Raw genomic sequence first — 13,879 nt, 5'->3', positions numbered from 1 at the left:
GCTCATATTACTAGCTGCAACATCACAAAAATGACACTGGCCACCGCTCACGAGCTGGCAAAGTAAGGGTCTGTCCATTTCTACAGGGTCACGATGTGAGTGCCGTTGCGTACAGCAGGACGGAGGGCTCAGAGACACAGACGCAGAGAGAGAATTTTTAAAAGCAAAGCCCTCACATGTGATGCTGATTATCTCCTGGCTTGAGCAGCTCCTCTTTAAAGTGGAAATGGGCTCCCTCTGGGCTCCCGAAGTAATCACACGTCTCAGCGCCTGACGCACCCTGGCCGGAGCGGGGGAAGGCGGGGCGCGTGGTCGGGGACAGGGGTTGGCGGGGGGACCTGTGCATGAGGTGACCAGTGTCTCCGGAAGCCGATGCCCCTTTCCGATTGCTGACTTTTGGGAGGTTCTTCTACCCAGAAAACCCCAAGGCTTTTGATTCTAATAGACCGGCACATGTCACCGGAACAAAAACCTCCTGGAGCCTCAACTCCCGAGCCTCCGGGGAGAGGGAACTTGGGGCATCCGTGTTTCTTGGGGCAGGTTGTGGCACCGAGGGCGGGTCATGTATTGTTCCGTTCCACAGAGGGATATGGATTCCCACATCCGCCCATAGCATATATGTGCAAACACACTGGGTGAGCATAAAACAAAGCTGGTCTCTCTTTGTAGCCACGTCCTTTGGCCAGTAACGAATGACTGCTTCCCAAGACGCTATCTCAGGAAATGCGCTCGCTCTAGGTCAGATTCTCAGGCAGCCTGCCTTTAGAAAGAAATGTGCTTTAAGGAGCGTTATCTGCTAGCCAGATCGCAGGGATGGACTGAGGGAACCGTGCAGTCAGTGCTTTGGGGTGCGTTCAGGCCTTTCTGTACCGTGCACGCTCGGTATCTCTGGGCGGGGTCACCAAACGTGTGCCACGGCTGGGACACCACGAGCCCATCTCTCCGGGAGCTCTTTCCCACGCTATTTGATCCAAAGAACTATTCAAATAAAGATTTTGTTTTGCTTTTCAAAGTAGACTAAAAGGCAAAAGAAAGAGTATCACGATAAACTTAAGAATGTCTAACACACCAATTCAAGAAACGCAGCGGTCAGCCTGAAACCCCACCGTCTCGCGTGACGTGGCCACGGACTCAAGGATGGGAACCGCTCGGACCCGCATCCCCCCGGGGGGGAACCACGCCGGACCGAGGTGCATTTTATTTCCTAGTCCGTTGTTCTGGATGTCTGCCTGCTTTTGCGAGGAGGGGCGTTTCCCACTGGTTAGGCGTGAGAGGGCTCCGCAGAGCTGGAGCTCGGGCTCCGCGCCGCTCAGCACCTGCCTCGCCGGGCGACTGCCCGTTCTTGACCGCCACAGGCAACAGCTAGTGCCACCCAGTCCAAGGGACAAGCCCAGCTTCCGTCCTGAAGTCCCCCCTGTTTTGCCTTGCCCATCGCTGCCTGGACGACGGAGTCCAGCATTGATCTCAGCGGCTCGGTAAACACCCTCTCGGCCAGACAGCCCCTGGGCAGCCAGCTGGTGGGGCGTGAGCAAAGACTGGATGTTTCCAGACTGCACTAGAACACACAGTTGTGCGCTGATTCCATCCACGCTCTCCCCCAAGGTCTAAGGTCCCCCAAGCCAGATCCGGGCCCACGTCTGTTATGTCTCATTATCTTGTCCGACCAGAGAGTATCCAGACTAAAAACCTGCTTTTCCTCATCAATATCCTGTGAAGCAGGGACTTCGGGACTCCACCACTTGGAGAATCTTATCCGAAACAATGACCACATTTCCATAATTCTAACGTGGCTATGTCCCCCCGTTTTAACTCCTGTAAAACCAGAAAACACCTTGCAGGTTCCGTGCGCCGTCATGGAACCCCTCCCCCACCCTCTGCCTTGTATCGTACAGAAGATGCCACCGACCCTGGAACAGCGTGGCTCTGAGCTGTGCCGGTCCGCTCACACCCGAATTTTTTTTTTTCAATAAATACAGGAAGACACTGAAAATGTATTTTCTCTTCCTTGTGTTTTCTTTTCTCCAGCGTGCTGTACTGTAGGACCTCAGGGTCCAATACACCTAGCACACCAGGATGTGCGGACTGACTTCTTGTGTCACCGGTAAGGCTTCCAGTCAACAGAGGCTTATTAAGTTTCTGTTAAGTTTCGGGGGAGCCAAAAGTCAAACGTGTCTTTTCCACCGTGTCGGGGGCTGGTGCCCCAAGCCCGTGCTGTTCAAGGGTCGACTGCACGTTTATGATCTGTAACTACAGACAGAGCGCGTCGTACAGCCAACGACCCCTTAGACGCGGGAACCCGGGTCGGACCGCGCTCCCTCCTCTCACGCCCGCACTCCAGCCGCGCTACCCTGCTTGCAGGGCTGTTTGTCCTACCTGCGGAAATCCAGGAGCGACCTCGCGGAGGAAGGCACTCCCTGGTCATACCAGCTCAGGAAGTGGAACTGGGTCACGGTGCGCGTCTCGTTGGTTTGCAGGTTCTTCAGGTAGAAGCTCCTGACGAGGAAATCCTCGCACCAGATGTGCTCGGAGACAAGGTTCACCTGGACGGGAGGAAGGGGCACATCGGGAACGTGACGCGTTGTCTGAGCACCGTGGCTACTCGGAGCAGTGAAGGGCCAGCACTGTGGGGACGGCCCACAGGTCGGCAGAGGCTGGACGGCCCCTCCTACCGTCTCCATTTTAACCGGGTTTATGCAAACGCTAACTGTGGGTTTTTAATATTGCCCAGGTGCATTAGCCAAATAGTTATAAAATTATGTTACAATCCAAAGTGATTCTAGCTTTCATCCTTTGTATTTCTAAGCCATCCAAACCTGCAAAAAATCTATGCTTTGGAACAGAAACACCAGCGGGTTCCACTGCACCTTGAATCTCACAGCAGGTGGCTGCTCCCCGAGGCGGAGAGGAGACCGAGGTTCCTGCAGCAGTGGGACTGGGTGCCTCTCGGGGTCAAGGCCATGCTCAGTGGCCTAAAAGCCAGGACTCTGAGCTAGGGCTGGTCCTCACACCCCCACCCCACGGGACCCTGCCTTCTGACTGATGTTTAATGCTGAACGGGCTCATGCGGGTTCGTGCTGAGCTGCCCAAGTTGGCACCATTTATCATTGATGTGGGCAGAGGGTCCGGCAAGGGAAGGAGCCTCGAATCTGTGCTCCACAGCCTTGGCTGCCGCAGGAGGCCACGGTGCAGGCAGACTCTTGCTACAACAGCCCAGGAGGGTCTGTTGCTCGGGGCCTGGCTCCAGGGGCCTCCTCGGGGCATAAATATTTTTTGGTTCCTTCTGTCTGAATTTGGAGCCCGAAAGCTTTACAATTTATGCCAGAGCCTGGGGTGCCATCGCACGGCAGTTTGGAAGGTCTGGGGGTCCATGGACTGCGGGGGCCTGGGGACGCCTGCCTGCCCGCCTTCCCGAGGAGGGGCCCTGCTCCAGCGGGGCGGCTCCGGGCCTCTGGGGTGTACCTCGTAGACGTGGTAGAGGTTGGATCCTTCATCCGGCCAGTAGTGGTAGCACTGCCGGACGCCGTTCTCCGAGAGGGGCGTCAGCATGACGATGACCACACAGCCGCTCTCCCACACCATCTGCAGACAGAGACAGGCCACGGCCACCACATGACTGCCGGGTCCCGCGGGACGCGTGCCATCCCTGCGCTCCGTGACGCGGGCCACGGGGGCTCGCGCACGAGCACTGCCCTCTCCTTGGCCACGCCTCCTCCGTGGCTGGCTTCCCGCCGCTGAGTATGCCCTATAGCTTCCACGCTCCACAAAACATGAACCACCCCCAGTGGCTCATTCCACACCGTTTAGAACCTCTTGAGACCCATGCTCAGCCATCTGGCCTCTCGGCTTTGGATCTGTGGAGGGAACCTACCACACGGTACCATCAGGCAGGGTGGCCTCTGACGCTGTCCCCGCGATGCCACGGGGGGCACGTCTGCTCCCGCAGGCGCTGCGGATGGAACCTGTTTTCCGGTCATTGTCATTGTTCTGCATGACTAGAAAAGCGTTTTGCTTTGTGAAGCTGCCGTCCTATGGGAAGCAGACTCTGCTTACAGAGAGCCGTGGCTGGGGTTTCTTTCACCTCCAGGGAATATGGCCACGCTAGGCCACGAACACAATTCACAGTAGCCACGTTACAAGCCACAGCGGACAGACGGACACACACCCAAATGTGGAGGACAGACACCCGGGCCCTCCGCGGGTCTTCGTCTGCAGCTCCTAGCCCAGTGGCAGTGACCCTGCGTGTGAACACTGCAGCGTCATCACCGAGACCGCGGGTTCCGTGGGCCACGCAGAGGCGGCGCTGCGGAGTGCGTCGGCCTGCTGAATTACAGAGCCCAGACGAGTCTGCTTTGCCCGCGGTGGGTTACGGGGACTTCACCGAAATATTTACAAGCAACTGCATTTAGACGTAAATTCAGTATCAAGAGAGCGTGTATTTCTTTTAAATACAGATAGAATGATCCCACGAGAATCCCCTCATTAAATAAAAAATCCACATGGCTCAGATAGAAAACGCTTTTCCTCCCTAGTTCACGTCACTAACCCCTTTAAGTTATATTTTATGAAGGGATGAGTCCACGGTGTTTCCCTTTTTGAGTACTGATTTATATTTCCACGTGATGGGAACGGTCGACGCCTTTCCCGCACGGCCCAGCGCCTCATTAACCCTGGAATTTCATGGAAGCTGCCGGTGTTTATGAAAAAGCCCAGAAATAAATATGAATTTCGCCCAGAGCTACATGCCTTCCTTCTCGGCGCACGGCCCGCGGCGGGGGAGAATTCTGGGCGTGCGTCTCCCTCCCGGCTCTCAGGCGCCCCACTAAATTGGTCCCTCCCGCACAGAACCGTTTAATGTGTCTTTAGAAGGCGGAGAAGCTCATTGAAGCCATTATGAAAATGAGGAGAAACACAGATTTTATGAGTGTCATAAAAATACAATGATCTAGACCGTAAACCAGTCATCGAACATCCGGCTCCTGCCACCCAAGTGTGACGTTAGGAAGCCCCTCGTTTGAGGACGGGTCCTCCCGGCCGGGCAGCCCTGCTCCCTGGCCCGCACCGGCGTCTCCGCTCAGGAGCCCGTCGGCTCTCCGAAGACCTGGCTGGGATGAAATCCAAATGAAACAATTTGAACAAACAATCCCGGAGGCACTCTCGGGGATCACATTGCTTTCTAGGTCGCCGAGCCTGTGGGCAGAAAGAGGACTGAGTAGATCACGCCATCAGGCGGCTCCGTGTGTCCACCGGCTGGCGCGGGAGTCCGCGCGTGGGCCGCCGGCCCTGTTCTCCCGTCGCACCAGCCGCTGACCTGCACGGCTATTATGGGCTCCGGTGGGACCCAGGACGCCGGAGGGACCAGAAACAGGGACTGGTGTCTCTGCTTCCGCTTCTGCGGCTTCCCCGGGCCCCGGGCGGTACCCGGCTGTGGGGCCCTCTCTGGGGCACCCTCCTCATTCTCTTCCGGGAAGCAGTGGTCTACCCCGAGGATCTCCGTGTGCCGAGTGAGTGAGCTAGATGTGCGGATGCCAGAAATGGTGACTTCTAGCACTTTCCGGTCCAGTATCAGCGCAACACGCCCAGTCACTGCCTGGTCTACCGGGCACCTTCACCAGACACCCAGCAGGTCAGAAGGCTGCGAGGTACCTGAAGTCCCCACCGAGAGCCGGGTGAGCACAGCGCCCTGCGGTGCGCCCCAGGGCTCTGCTGTCCTGCCCGCAGCTCCCTCCGTCTGGTGACTTTTCCCAAATGGGAAGCAGCTGCTTCCGTCCTCGGATCCAGATGAGGCCACCAACGTGGATGGAACATGAGCCTTCAGGGCTGAACCCGGAGTATAAACGGGGCTGTGCTCGGAGGAACCGGGTCCCACTTGCTGGAGAGCCTCTGCTCGGATGCTCCGGGGCCGCCGCTCAGACCCGGGACGCCTCCATGGCACGGCTTCACGCCCCGAGGCAGTGGCATTGGCGACCTCTGGTGTATCTGGTCCCCGCCGGCCTCTTCTTCGGCAATGGTGCGCTGCAGGGCTGGGAGCGGTCCCGATGTCCTGTGCCACCACTGGCCGCCAGTCCCTAGGAGCCCGCCCCGGGCTGCGTCTCCGGGATGACGCAGCAGATGAGCGTGCCCGCAGCTCCAGGGGCAAAGACAAGCCTAATTAAAGCAGATGGAAAGAAACCGCAGTGTCTCTTCGTCCAAAGTTTGTCTTGAAAACTAACTATTCAGCAAACCAAACTCTTTGAAAGCCCCACGGAGACCTGATTAAAGGAAAGCTGACCCGTCCGAAATCGCAGGACGCCCAGGTCACGTTCTCCGCCAGGCGCCCGCTCCCTCAAGGCATAGAACTGCTCTCTGTACTTAGATCTCTTGTGATGTGTCTGTCTCTACCTTTGTCATCCTCGTTCTGTGCTCGTGTCTTTCTCCCACCGGCCCAGCGTCTCTGAGAAGCCCCGAGGCTGGTCTGGGCGCCATTTCCACGCTCCCCAGCAGCCGGGACCGTGCCTAGCTCTAGCGGATGCTCGGCTGAAAAGAACTCATATGTTTAGGAGAGACCCCTTGAATATTTCTGTAAAAGGAGACAGATAAAATCCTGTCTAAGGCAGGCCTGGAAGGAGTTCTCCCGGGACCTGCTCAACGCCAGAAAGGCTTTTTTTTTTCATTTTCTTAGCACGGGAACCATGTGCACGGGAGTTGGAGCCGTGGGCACGTGAGGCGGACAGCTCTTCTCGTGGGCGCTGTAGCCTCCACGGGCCTGACCGTGCAGCTCATTTCTGTGCTGGCCTTACTTTTACAGGTTGAGCAGAGATATCTGAAGTCTGGCCAAGAGAAAGTGGACTCACATTTTAGGAGTCAGTTAACAAGGTTTAGTAATGCTTGCGTTTTCCTCCTCACGGGCTCACTGGCGTCCGTTGGCTCTACCATGGTCTGAAACACATCCACAAGGGAAAAACAAGTGTCTGGGACACTTTCTGCAGTTGAGACCCCCAACCCGCCCTTGGCCTCCCCGAACGCCACGTCCCTGCACTGCGCCAGGCTTCCTGCGGTCACGGGCTCTGCATCAAGGCACTCTGGGGACAGGCGGGGAGACCTCTGTCGTGTCTTCTGCGCACAGCTCAGAACGCACCCACCCAACCCGCTGTTTGGCGCATGAGACGTCCGCGTGGGCCTCCCTCGGCGATGACGACGCCGTCCACGCTGGCGGCGTGATGTCGGGTGCCGACACCCTGCGCCCAAGCTGGTCACGTGGCCACTGTCCCACAGGCCGTCCACGGCAGTCTCGACCTCTGAAACCCCTCCCACCAGGCGTAAAGAAGGCATCTCAGTCAGAAATCCCTGCCGTGTCCCTGGAACGGGGTACACGTTCTCTAGGGAGGACGGCGCGGCTCACTTAGCTGGAGGCTGCTGGGTGCGAACCCTGGTCACGCAGGGGTTCCCAGAGCCAGGGCACACGCTTCCTGGCACGCCCGCTTCATCCAGTCCCGTGCAGTCCCTACGGGCTCTCGTCAGTGTTCGGACGTCTGGGACGCTCCCTGGACCCGAGGGCACGTCGCCACTTGGGAGTCATCCGCTGTCCTTTGGCCTTGCTCACCTCCGTGAGCGACGTCTGTCGTCCGCTTAGATGCGCGTGCCGGCTCAGGCTGCTGCTGTCTTCCTCCCGGAGAAGGAGGGAGAGAAGTGGGTGGAGGTGGGTGAGGAGGGCACGGAGGGAGGGACAGGGAACCAGGAACGCACTTAAAAACGGAACAGCCGGGATGTTTGCAGCTGTGATCTGGAATACCAGCCGAAAAAGGAACTCAGGCGGCCCTGGGGGCGCCTGGGGGGCTCCATCGGCGAAGCGTCTGCCTTCGGCTCAGGTCGTGAGCTCAGGGTCCTGGGATGGAGCCCCGTGTCCGTAGGGCTCTCTGCTCCGCGGGGAGCCGGCTTCTCACTCTCCCTCTGCGTCTTGCTCATGCTATCTTGTTCTCTCTCAAATAAATGAATCTTTTTTTAAAAAGGGGAGAAAGCGCTCAGGGTATCTGTCTCTCGCCGAGGTCCGAAGGCTGCGGAGGGGACGCAGGGCTCTCCGCTGTGCGTTCTGCACGCAGAGTCACGAGCGCTCGGCAGATCAGGGGTTTCCAGCCCCACGTGGAGGGGACGTGGCGAGCTTGTGTGCAGGGAGTCCGGCGGGACGATCTATCAGCGGTAAAACGTCCTGGCGCGTCCCGGGCGCGGGACTGAAGGGGTTTTCCCAAGAAATTAACTCTCCTCAGTTCCTGTATTTCCTTTAATTTAGCCCAACAATGTGCTTGAAAACCAGCCAGTCCCTAAGCTAATGGGGCTCTGGAGCCAATGTCCGCTTCTACAACTCCGCGCTGCCCCAGAAGCAGGAGACTCAAGGGTGTCGGGGGGAAGACCGTGACAGCACTTCACGAGCGTCACATGGCGACGGGGCTTTGGGGACAAGCTCAGGCTCTCGGGTGGGGCCTCTCAGGACGGCCAGGAGCCCGACGTCTCACCTGAGCCCTGGTGTGGTGTGGTCCCTTGAGGAAGAGGGACGAGGAGGCTGTGGCGGCCCTGGAGCTGGGGGAGGCTGGGGCTGGCCCTGGGGACCAGGCTGGGGCTTCTCTGGACACTGGCTTGGCTCCTGCGGGCTTGGACGGTGATGCCTCCGACAGGGCTGTGTGTGGCCAGAGTGGACTGTCCAGGCGCCAGCCACCTCCCTCCCTCTGCTCTCCACCAGGCGCGGGCCCGGGGCCGCGAGGGCAGGGCAGACGCACAGACTCGGTCCCGGGCCATGTCCGGGCTCTGGGACCTGCCGTGTGCATGCAGGCTGCTCACCCGGGCTTTGTGTGACTCTTCCTCCCCGGTCCCCTTCTCGCCTCCCCCGCCCGACCTCCCGTGGAGAGTGTTCGGGACAGGGAACGTCTGCCGTCTTGGGCTCCCACGGGACCACGGCAAGAACTGCGATCAGTGACGGCCTCTATTGAAACCCAGCCCATCCCTCTTGGGCAAGAGAGCGAGCCCCCGTGAACGCTTCGTAGCGGAGCACCTTCGGAACGTGGGGACAGGACTCGACGGGAGGGCTTTCTTCTCGGAGACACGTAGCTCACAGTGTCCGTGTCTGCGCCCGCTGCGCACCAGCGGGACCCCCGTCCACGGGGCGGGCCCTCTGCCCTGGGCTGCGGACTCTGCGCCCCATCCCTGCTTGTTGGCCGCCGGTGCCTCCTGAAAGAGCTCCTCTGTCCGGCGGGCCGGGCCGGTGTCCCCTGGGCTGCGCCGCCCTGTGGTGAATGCGGGGGACAGCCGTCCGCATCGGTGGAGAATGTCGCAGGTCCCGGGGCCGGGGGCTGCCGCTGCCCCGCTCGACCGCTCCCACCTGCAAGTCGTCCCCTCGTATCCGAGCTCGGTGAACGGGGTGGCCTGACCTTCTGTGGCGACGCATCAGCGCGGCCACCGTGGAAAGCACTCGGTTCGGGCAGCTTCCCCTGTAATACGAGAGGAGGGAGGCAGTCGCCTGCTCCTGAGATCAGGCTTCCCTCGGGACTGGGTGGGGAGAGACAGAGTGTGTGCAGGTCCGCGGGAGCTCCACTGTGGCCATGGGAAGAGGGGGGCCCGTGGCAAGAATAGCCCCCGGCCAAGTCCCCAGGACGGCCCCTCCTCCCGCTGCCCAGGCTGCCCGCATCCCCGTCCCACAGCGATGTCTCCTCTGGGCGAAAGCTGTCCTCACGCTCCTCCGGAGACGGCGGGCGCGGAGCCCCGCCCACGGGACCCAGGACGCCTCGGGGGGCCGGAGCTCACTGCGGGCAGCTCTGACCTGCTCTGGGCCTCGAGAGCCAGCGACGCGGCGCCTTTGTCGACAGCATGTTAACTGTGCGAACGCCCACCGTCTCCGCGGGGAGGCTGCCTGCCGGCGTTTCTGCGAGGGGGCGGGCCCGGGAGCAGCGCCTCCCCCAGCGCGGCGCCGTCTTCCCGGTGAAGTGCGGGCAGCAAGAAGCCCGAGTTCTGGAGACCCGGGTCGGAGTCGTGCCCTGCCTCTAGCTGGCTGTGTGGACTCGGGGAAGTCGTTAGCCCCCGGCACCAGCCTTCTGGTAGAACAGGGACCACGATCTTCTCCCACCGCAGTCGAATAAACCTAGGACGTACTTCTCCGCCATTCCCACAAGCGACTTACGCAGCATCAAGAACTCCCGTGGCCACCATCCGTCCCAGAACGTCTGTCTTCCTGAACCCCAACTGTCCCCGTTAAACACCAGCTCCGTCCCGCTCCCCTGGCGCCCCCTCTGCTTCCTGTCTCCCTGGATCGGACTCCCCGCCCTCGTACGGGGCCCCCCGGGTCTCAGCTTCCCCCTCGGTCGTCAGGGGCGCTGGCGAAGGTGGCTGCCCGCCCAGGGTCGGGCACGCGGTGAGTCTGCGGCGGTTTCCCTCTTCCTGCTCCTTCCTTCCTCTCCCTTGGACTCCGGAGGCCCCTGTGCACACGTCTTTCTCTTCAAGGAGCCACGCGGGCCGCACCTCACGGCGGCGGACCCCCTCCCAGCTCCGGACGTGTGTTCCCGCCTCAGCGCCCGAGCCCACGGCCGGCCGGCCTCTCCTCCTTCCCCTCTGCCCGCCCGTCCCCACGTTCCCTTCCCCCCACAGCTCGTCGGCGCCCGAGCTTCCCGGGGCCTGTGGGCTGTGCCAGGCTGCGGGACTGTCCGCTCGCCCCTGCAAGGTAACTGAGCAGTCCTGGGGACTTGCGCGTTCTGGACATCCTGGGCCTGGCTTGGGCGCCCTCACTGACGACCGCTGCCCCGCTGCCCGGCAGCCTCTCTCTGGATTCCCGCGGTGGCCACGCGTCTGTCTTAGCAGCAAAGTGTTCGGTCTCAGTCAGTGCTCTTCTCTCAGTAATGCGCGGAATAGTGTCCCCCAAAGGTCACGCACACCTGGAACCTGCGGACATGACCTTCTTTGGAAATAAGGCCTCTGCAGGTGCGTTCAAGGCGAGGCACACTGGCCAGAATGGACCCTTAGTCTAATGACCAGCGACCTTGGAAGAGGCGCAGAATTTGAGCCAGAAACACAGATACCCTGTGGGGGCTCACCCCGTGGATGGAGGCAGGGGAGCGATGTGTCCACGGGCCAGGGCACGCCCCGCCATGCTGGCCACGAGCAGAAGCTGGAGACAGAGACATGAGGGGGTCCCCCCGCAGAGGCTCCGGGTGGAACCGGTCCTGCCCGCGCCTGGTGTCAGGGCTTCTCTGGGCTACTTTGTTCAGTCACGGCAGCCTCGGAGCCGCTGTGCCCCCGCCTTCCCCGCGACGTGGTGTCTAGCCCCAGGGCGTCTGGAGTCGAACAGTTTCTTTACGACAGACTTCTCAGCGGCTCCTGCGTGCCGTCGTGTACAATAACCCTGGAGTGTGCGCCGGTCACCCACAGAGCCTTCTTGTCCTGGGACACCTGCTACGTTTGGCGTGTTCTGAGCAGCCTGACTAGGGCTGTGATCCCGCCCGTGGTCCGGCTTCTCCCGTTGCTGCATCTAAGACGGCTCCTTCTGTTCCTGAATGTCAGCCCTCCAGGCACTCTGGAGAGGGGCCCACGCCCTGCAGACCCGGTGACATGACCAGGGTCGCCCCGACAACCACGTCCGTCTGGAACAAGGGGCAAGAGACACACCGCGGTGCTCGCGTCCACAAGCCACACGACCTGGGCAAAGTGGAGGCCTCGTCGTTTTATGACGGCAAAGATGGTTTCCACACACGCTACCCTCGGGGCGGGACCTGGTCCACGGTAAGTGGCTGTGGATGTGCCGGCTGTTACCGCTGGCAAGTGTCCTTGTGCCTTCCAGAAGCCTCGCACGTGGGAAGCAACGGCCGGCCCCTCAGGTTGTTAGAAGCGGATGGCGGGTCTAGGTTGAGGACTCTCCTCCAGCACACGACTTGGAATGTTCTCGGCCCCTCCTGAGCGTGGAAGCCGGGGAGGCGGCTGGAGCTGGACAGCAGTGGCGCCTCGGGGATGTTCTCCGAGCAGAGCGATGGCCGTGCGCTCCCGTGAGCCTCAGCTGAGCCTCTGCCGAACGTCCCCCGGAGCAGGTGGCCCATGGGTGCCGAGCTCCCCGAGCAGGGCGGCACCCCACGCCGGCCGCATGGCCTCTCTGGGTGTGACGTGGGTGAACGTCGGCGTCTCGTGGCTCGGGTCCCGCTGGTCCTCCCACGGCCCTAACGCGAGTTGAGCGGCTCCTCGCCGTGGTTACAGGTTTGGACAACAGAACCCTGAGGCTCCGTTGGTTCACTTTCTTCAGCAGTGTGACGGCTGCGAGGCATAGCCCGGGCTGCACGGACACGCTCTGATCTTGGTTCTGCGTGGCGGCCACAGTGAGCTAGGGTCCCCGGGATCAACAGGCTGAGAAGGCAGGGGGCGCGTCCCGGACCCTCCTTCAAGTTCTCCAGAGCCCCCCGCCCCGGGTCCGTGCCCTGTTGTAGGTGCGGAGGCTGCAGGGGACCGACGGCCTGTTGGGGAGCAGAACGAGAGACTCTGGGGAACAGAAGCGTGGAGCCCGTCAGCCCGGAAGGCCTTTGCTCTTAGAACTGCCACGCTGGACGCCGGCGTCACCAGCGGGGGTCCGAGGTAACCCCGTCTGAGCGCGCGGCCAGGCTGCCAGGGGTGGGGCTTGCCGCCCACCCAGCGCTCCGTCTGCTCACCCCTCACCTCTGTCCTGCACGGGCTCGGCCGGGCAGTTGGATGTCCCTGCGAGGGCTGGGGACAGCAGTGTGCCTGACGCACAGGGGAGTTGGCGTGACCAGGCCTCCGTGCAGAGCCCCTTCCCCCTTAGCTCTGTGGCCCGGCAGAGGCCGGAGCAGGACGCAGGGGGGAAGGAGGGGAGGCCCCCTGGCCTCTGGGGCCGGCGCTCATGCTGACTCAGCGGCTGAGCCTCCGTCTGGGCGCCCAGGACTCTGCTGGACGGAACAGACTAGCCGGGCCCTTAAAATGCAGGACACAGAGTCTATGGGGACGAGGAGCTGTAATCTGACACCGCTGTTTACCTCTGGAGGGAGAGAACCATGGACAAGGGACATATTCGGACAGAATGCAGTGATTTAAACACTTATTAATTCCATTTCCTTCTATTTCATGAAACAAAATTTTAAAGTGCTTAGAAAAGTTAGGCTCTTTAAAGCATCCACTCTCTCGAGTCTTGAAAAACAGGAAGATCGAGAACAAACCATCGAAGGACCCACATACATCAGTAGCATTGGGCGAATGCCTCTAGAAACACGCTGACATTTACCGAATCGGGTCCAAGCCATCCCTCGCGGCCCGTCTGTCAAGGTCTCATCGTCAGAGAAGTTCTGACTCCCGCAGACTCACCTGCCAGAAGTCGGCCACGGTGGCAGGCAGTGGTCCCTGGGTGGCGATGTAGGCAGGATTCCTGGGGTCGTGATCCATCTGCAGAGACGAGATTAGGGGAACAAAGATGAGCCGAAAGCCTAGGAAACAACCAGGAAAGAGAACACGGCTCAGGAGGTCAAGGCGGCATGTCCCGGGCCGGATGCCGGCCCAGGGGTCGCAGAGTGAGAAGAGCAGGCCGGGCTTCCTTGCTGTCCCTCCTGATTGCGACAGTGCTTAGACCTCGGCGGAGCCCCGTGGCCCTGGGCGAAGACAGGTGGGGCGCTCACACGGCGCCGTGTGCCGGGATGTTCTAGACCACCCAGCCACGGGCCAGCATGCGTGGCCTCCACCCTGGCCAGGAGCCTTGGCCCCGGCCACCTGCCGTGTGGGCTGCCCGCACGGGTACCCCAGGCCACATGCAGGGGTGTGGCCAAAAAATGCCTGTGGGAGCCGCAGGTGTGGGGCTGGGAGAGGTGAAGCCGGGGGCCAGACCCATGGGACCCCCTTCAGGGTCCCGGAAGAATGAATGGACGCGTGCATCCTGCCT

At 61.0% G+C, this 13,879-nt stretch overlaps 1 protein-coding gene across 3 annotated transcripts in view; it reads right to left on the bottom strand.

Annotated features, from left to right (window-relative positions):
• Window positions 1–13,879, bottom strand: part of PTPRN2 (protein tyrosine phosphatase receptor type N2) — a 684,967-nt gene that overhangs the window by 22,658 nt on the left and 648,430 nt on the right. For all 3 annotated transcript variants that reach the window (XM_082692928.1, XM_082692930.1, XM_082692929.1), the window contains 3 exons: window positions 13,312–13,389; window positions 3,460–3,579; window positions 2,374–2,540 (listed from right to left, as the gene is read on the bottom strand). In XM_082692928.1, the coding sequence (XP_082549054.1) occupies window positions 2,374–2,540; window positions 3,460–3,579; window positions 13,312–13,389 (365 nt within the window). The remainder of the gene's footprint in view (window positions 1–2,373; window positions 2,541–3,459; window positions 3,580–13,311; window positions 13,390–13,879) is intronic.

The sequence above is a fragment of the Mustela nivalis genome (genome assembly GCF_964662115.1).
Source record: "Mustela nivalis genome assembly, chromosome: 12".
NCBI classification, from domain to species: Eukaryota; Metazoa; Chordata; class Mammalia; order Carnivora; family Mustelidae; genus Mustela; species Mustela nivalis.
Note: the sequence above shows the minus strand (reverse complement) of the source record. Positions and strands in the feature narration are given on the sequence as shown.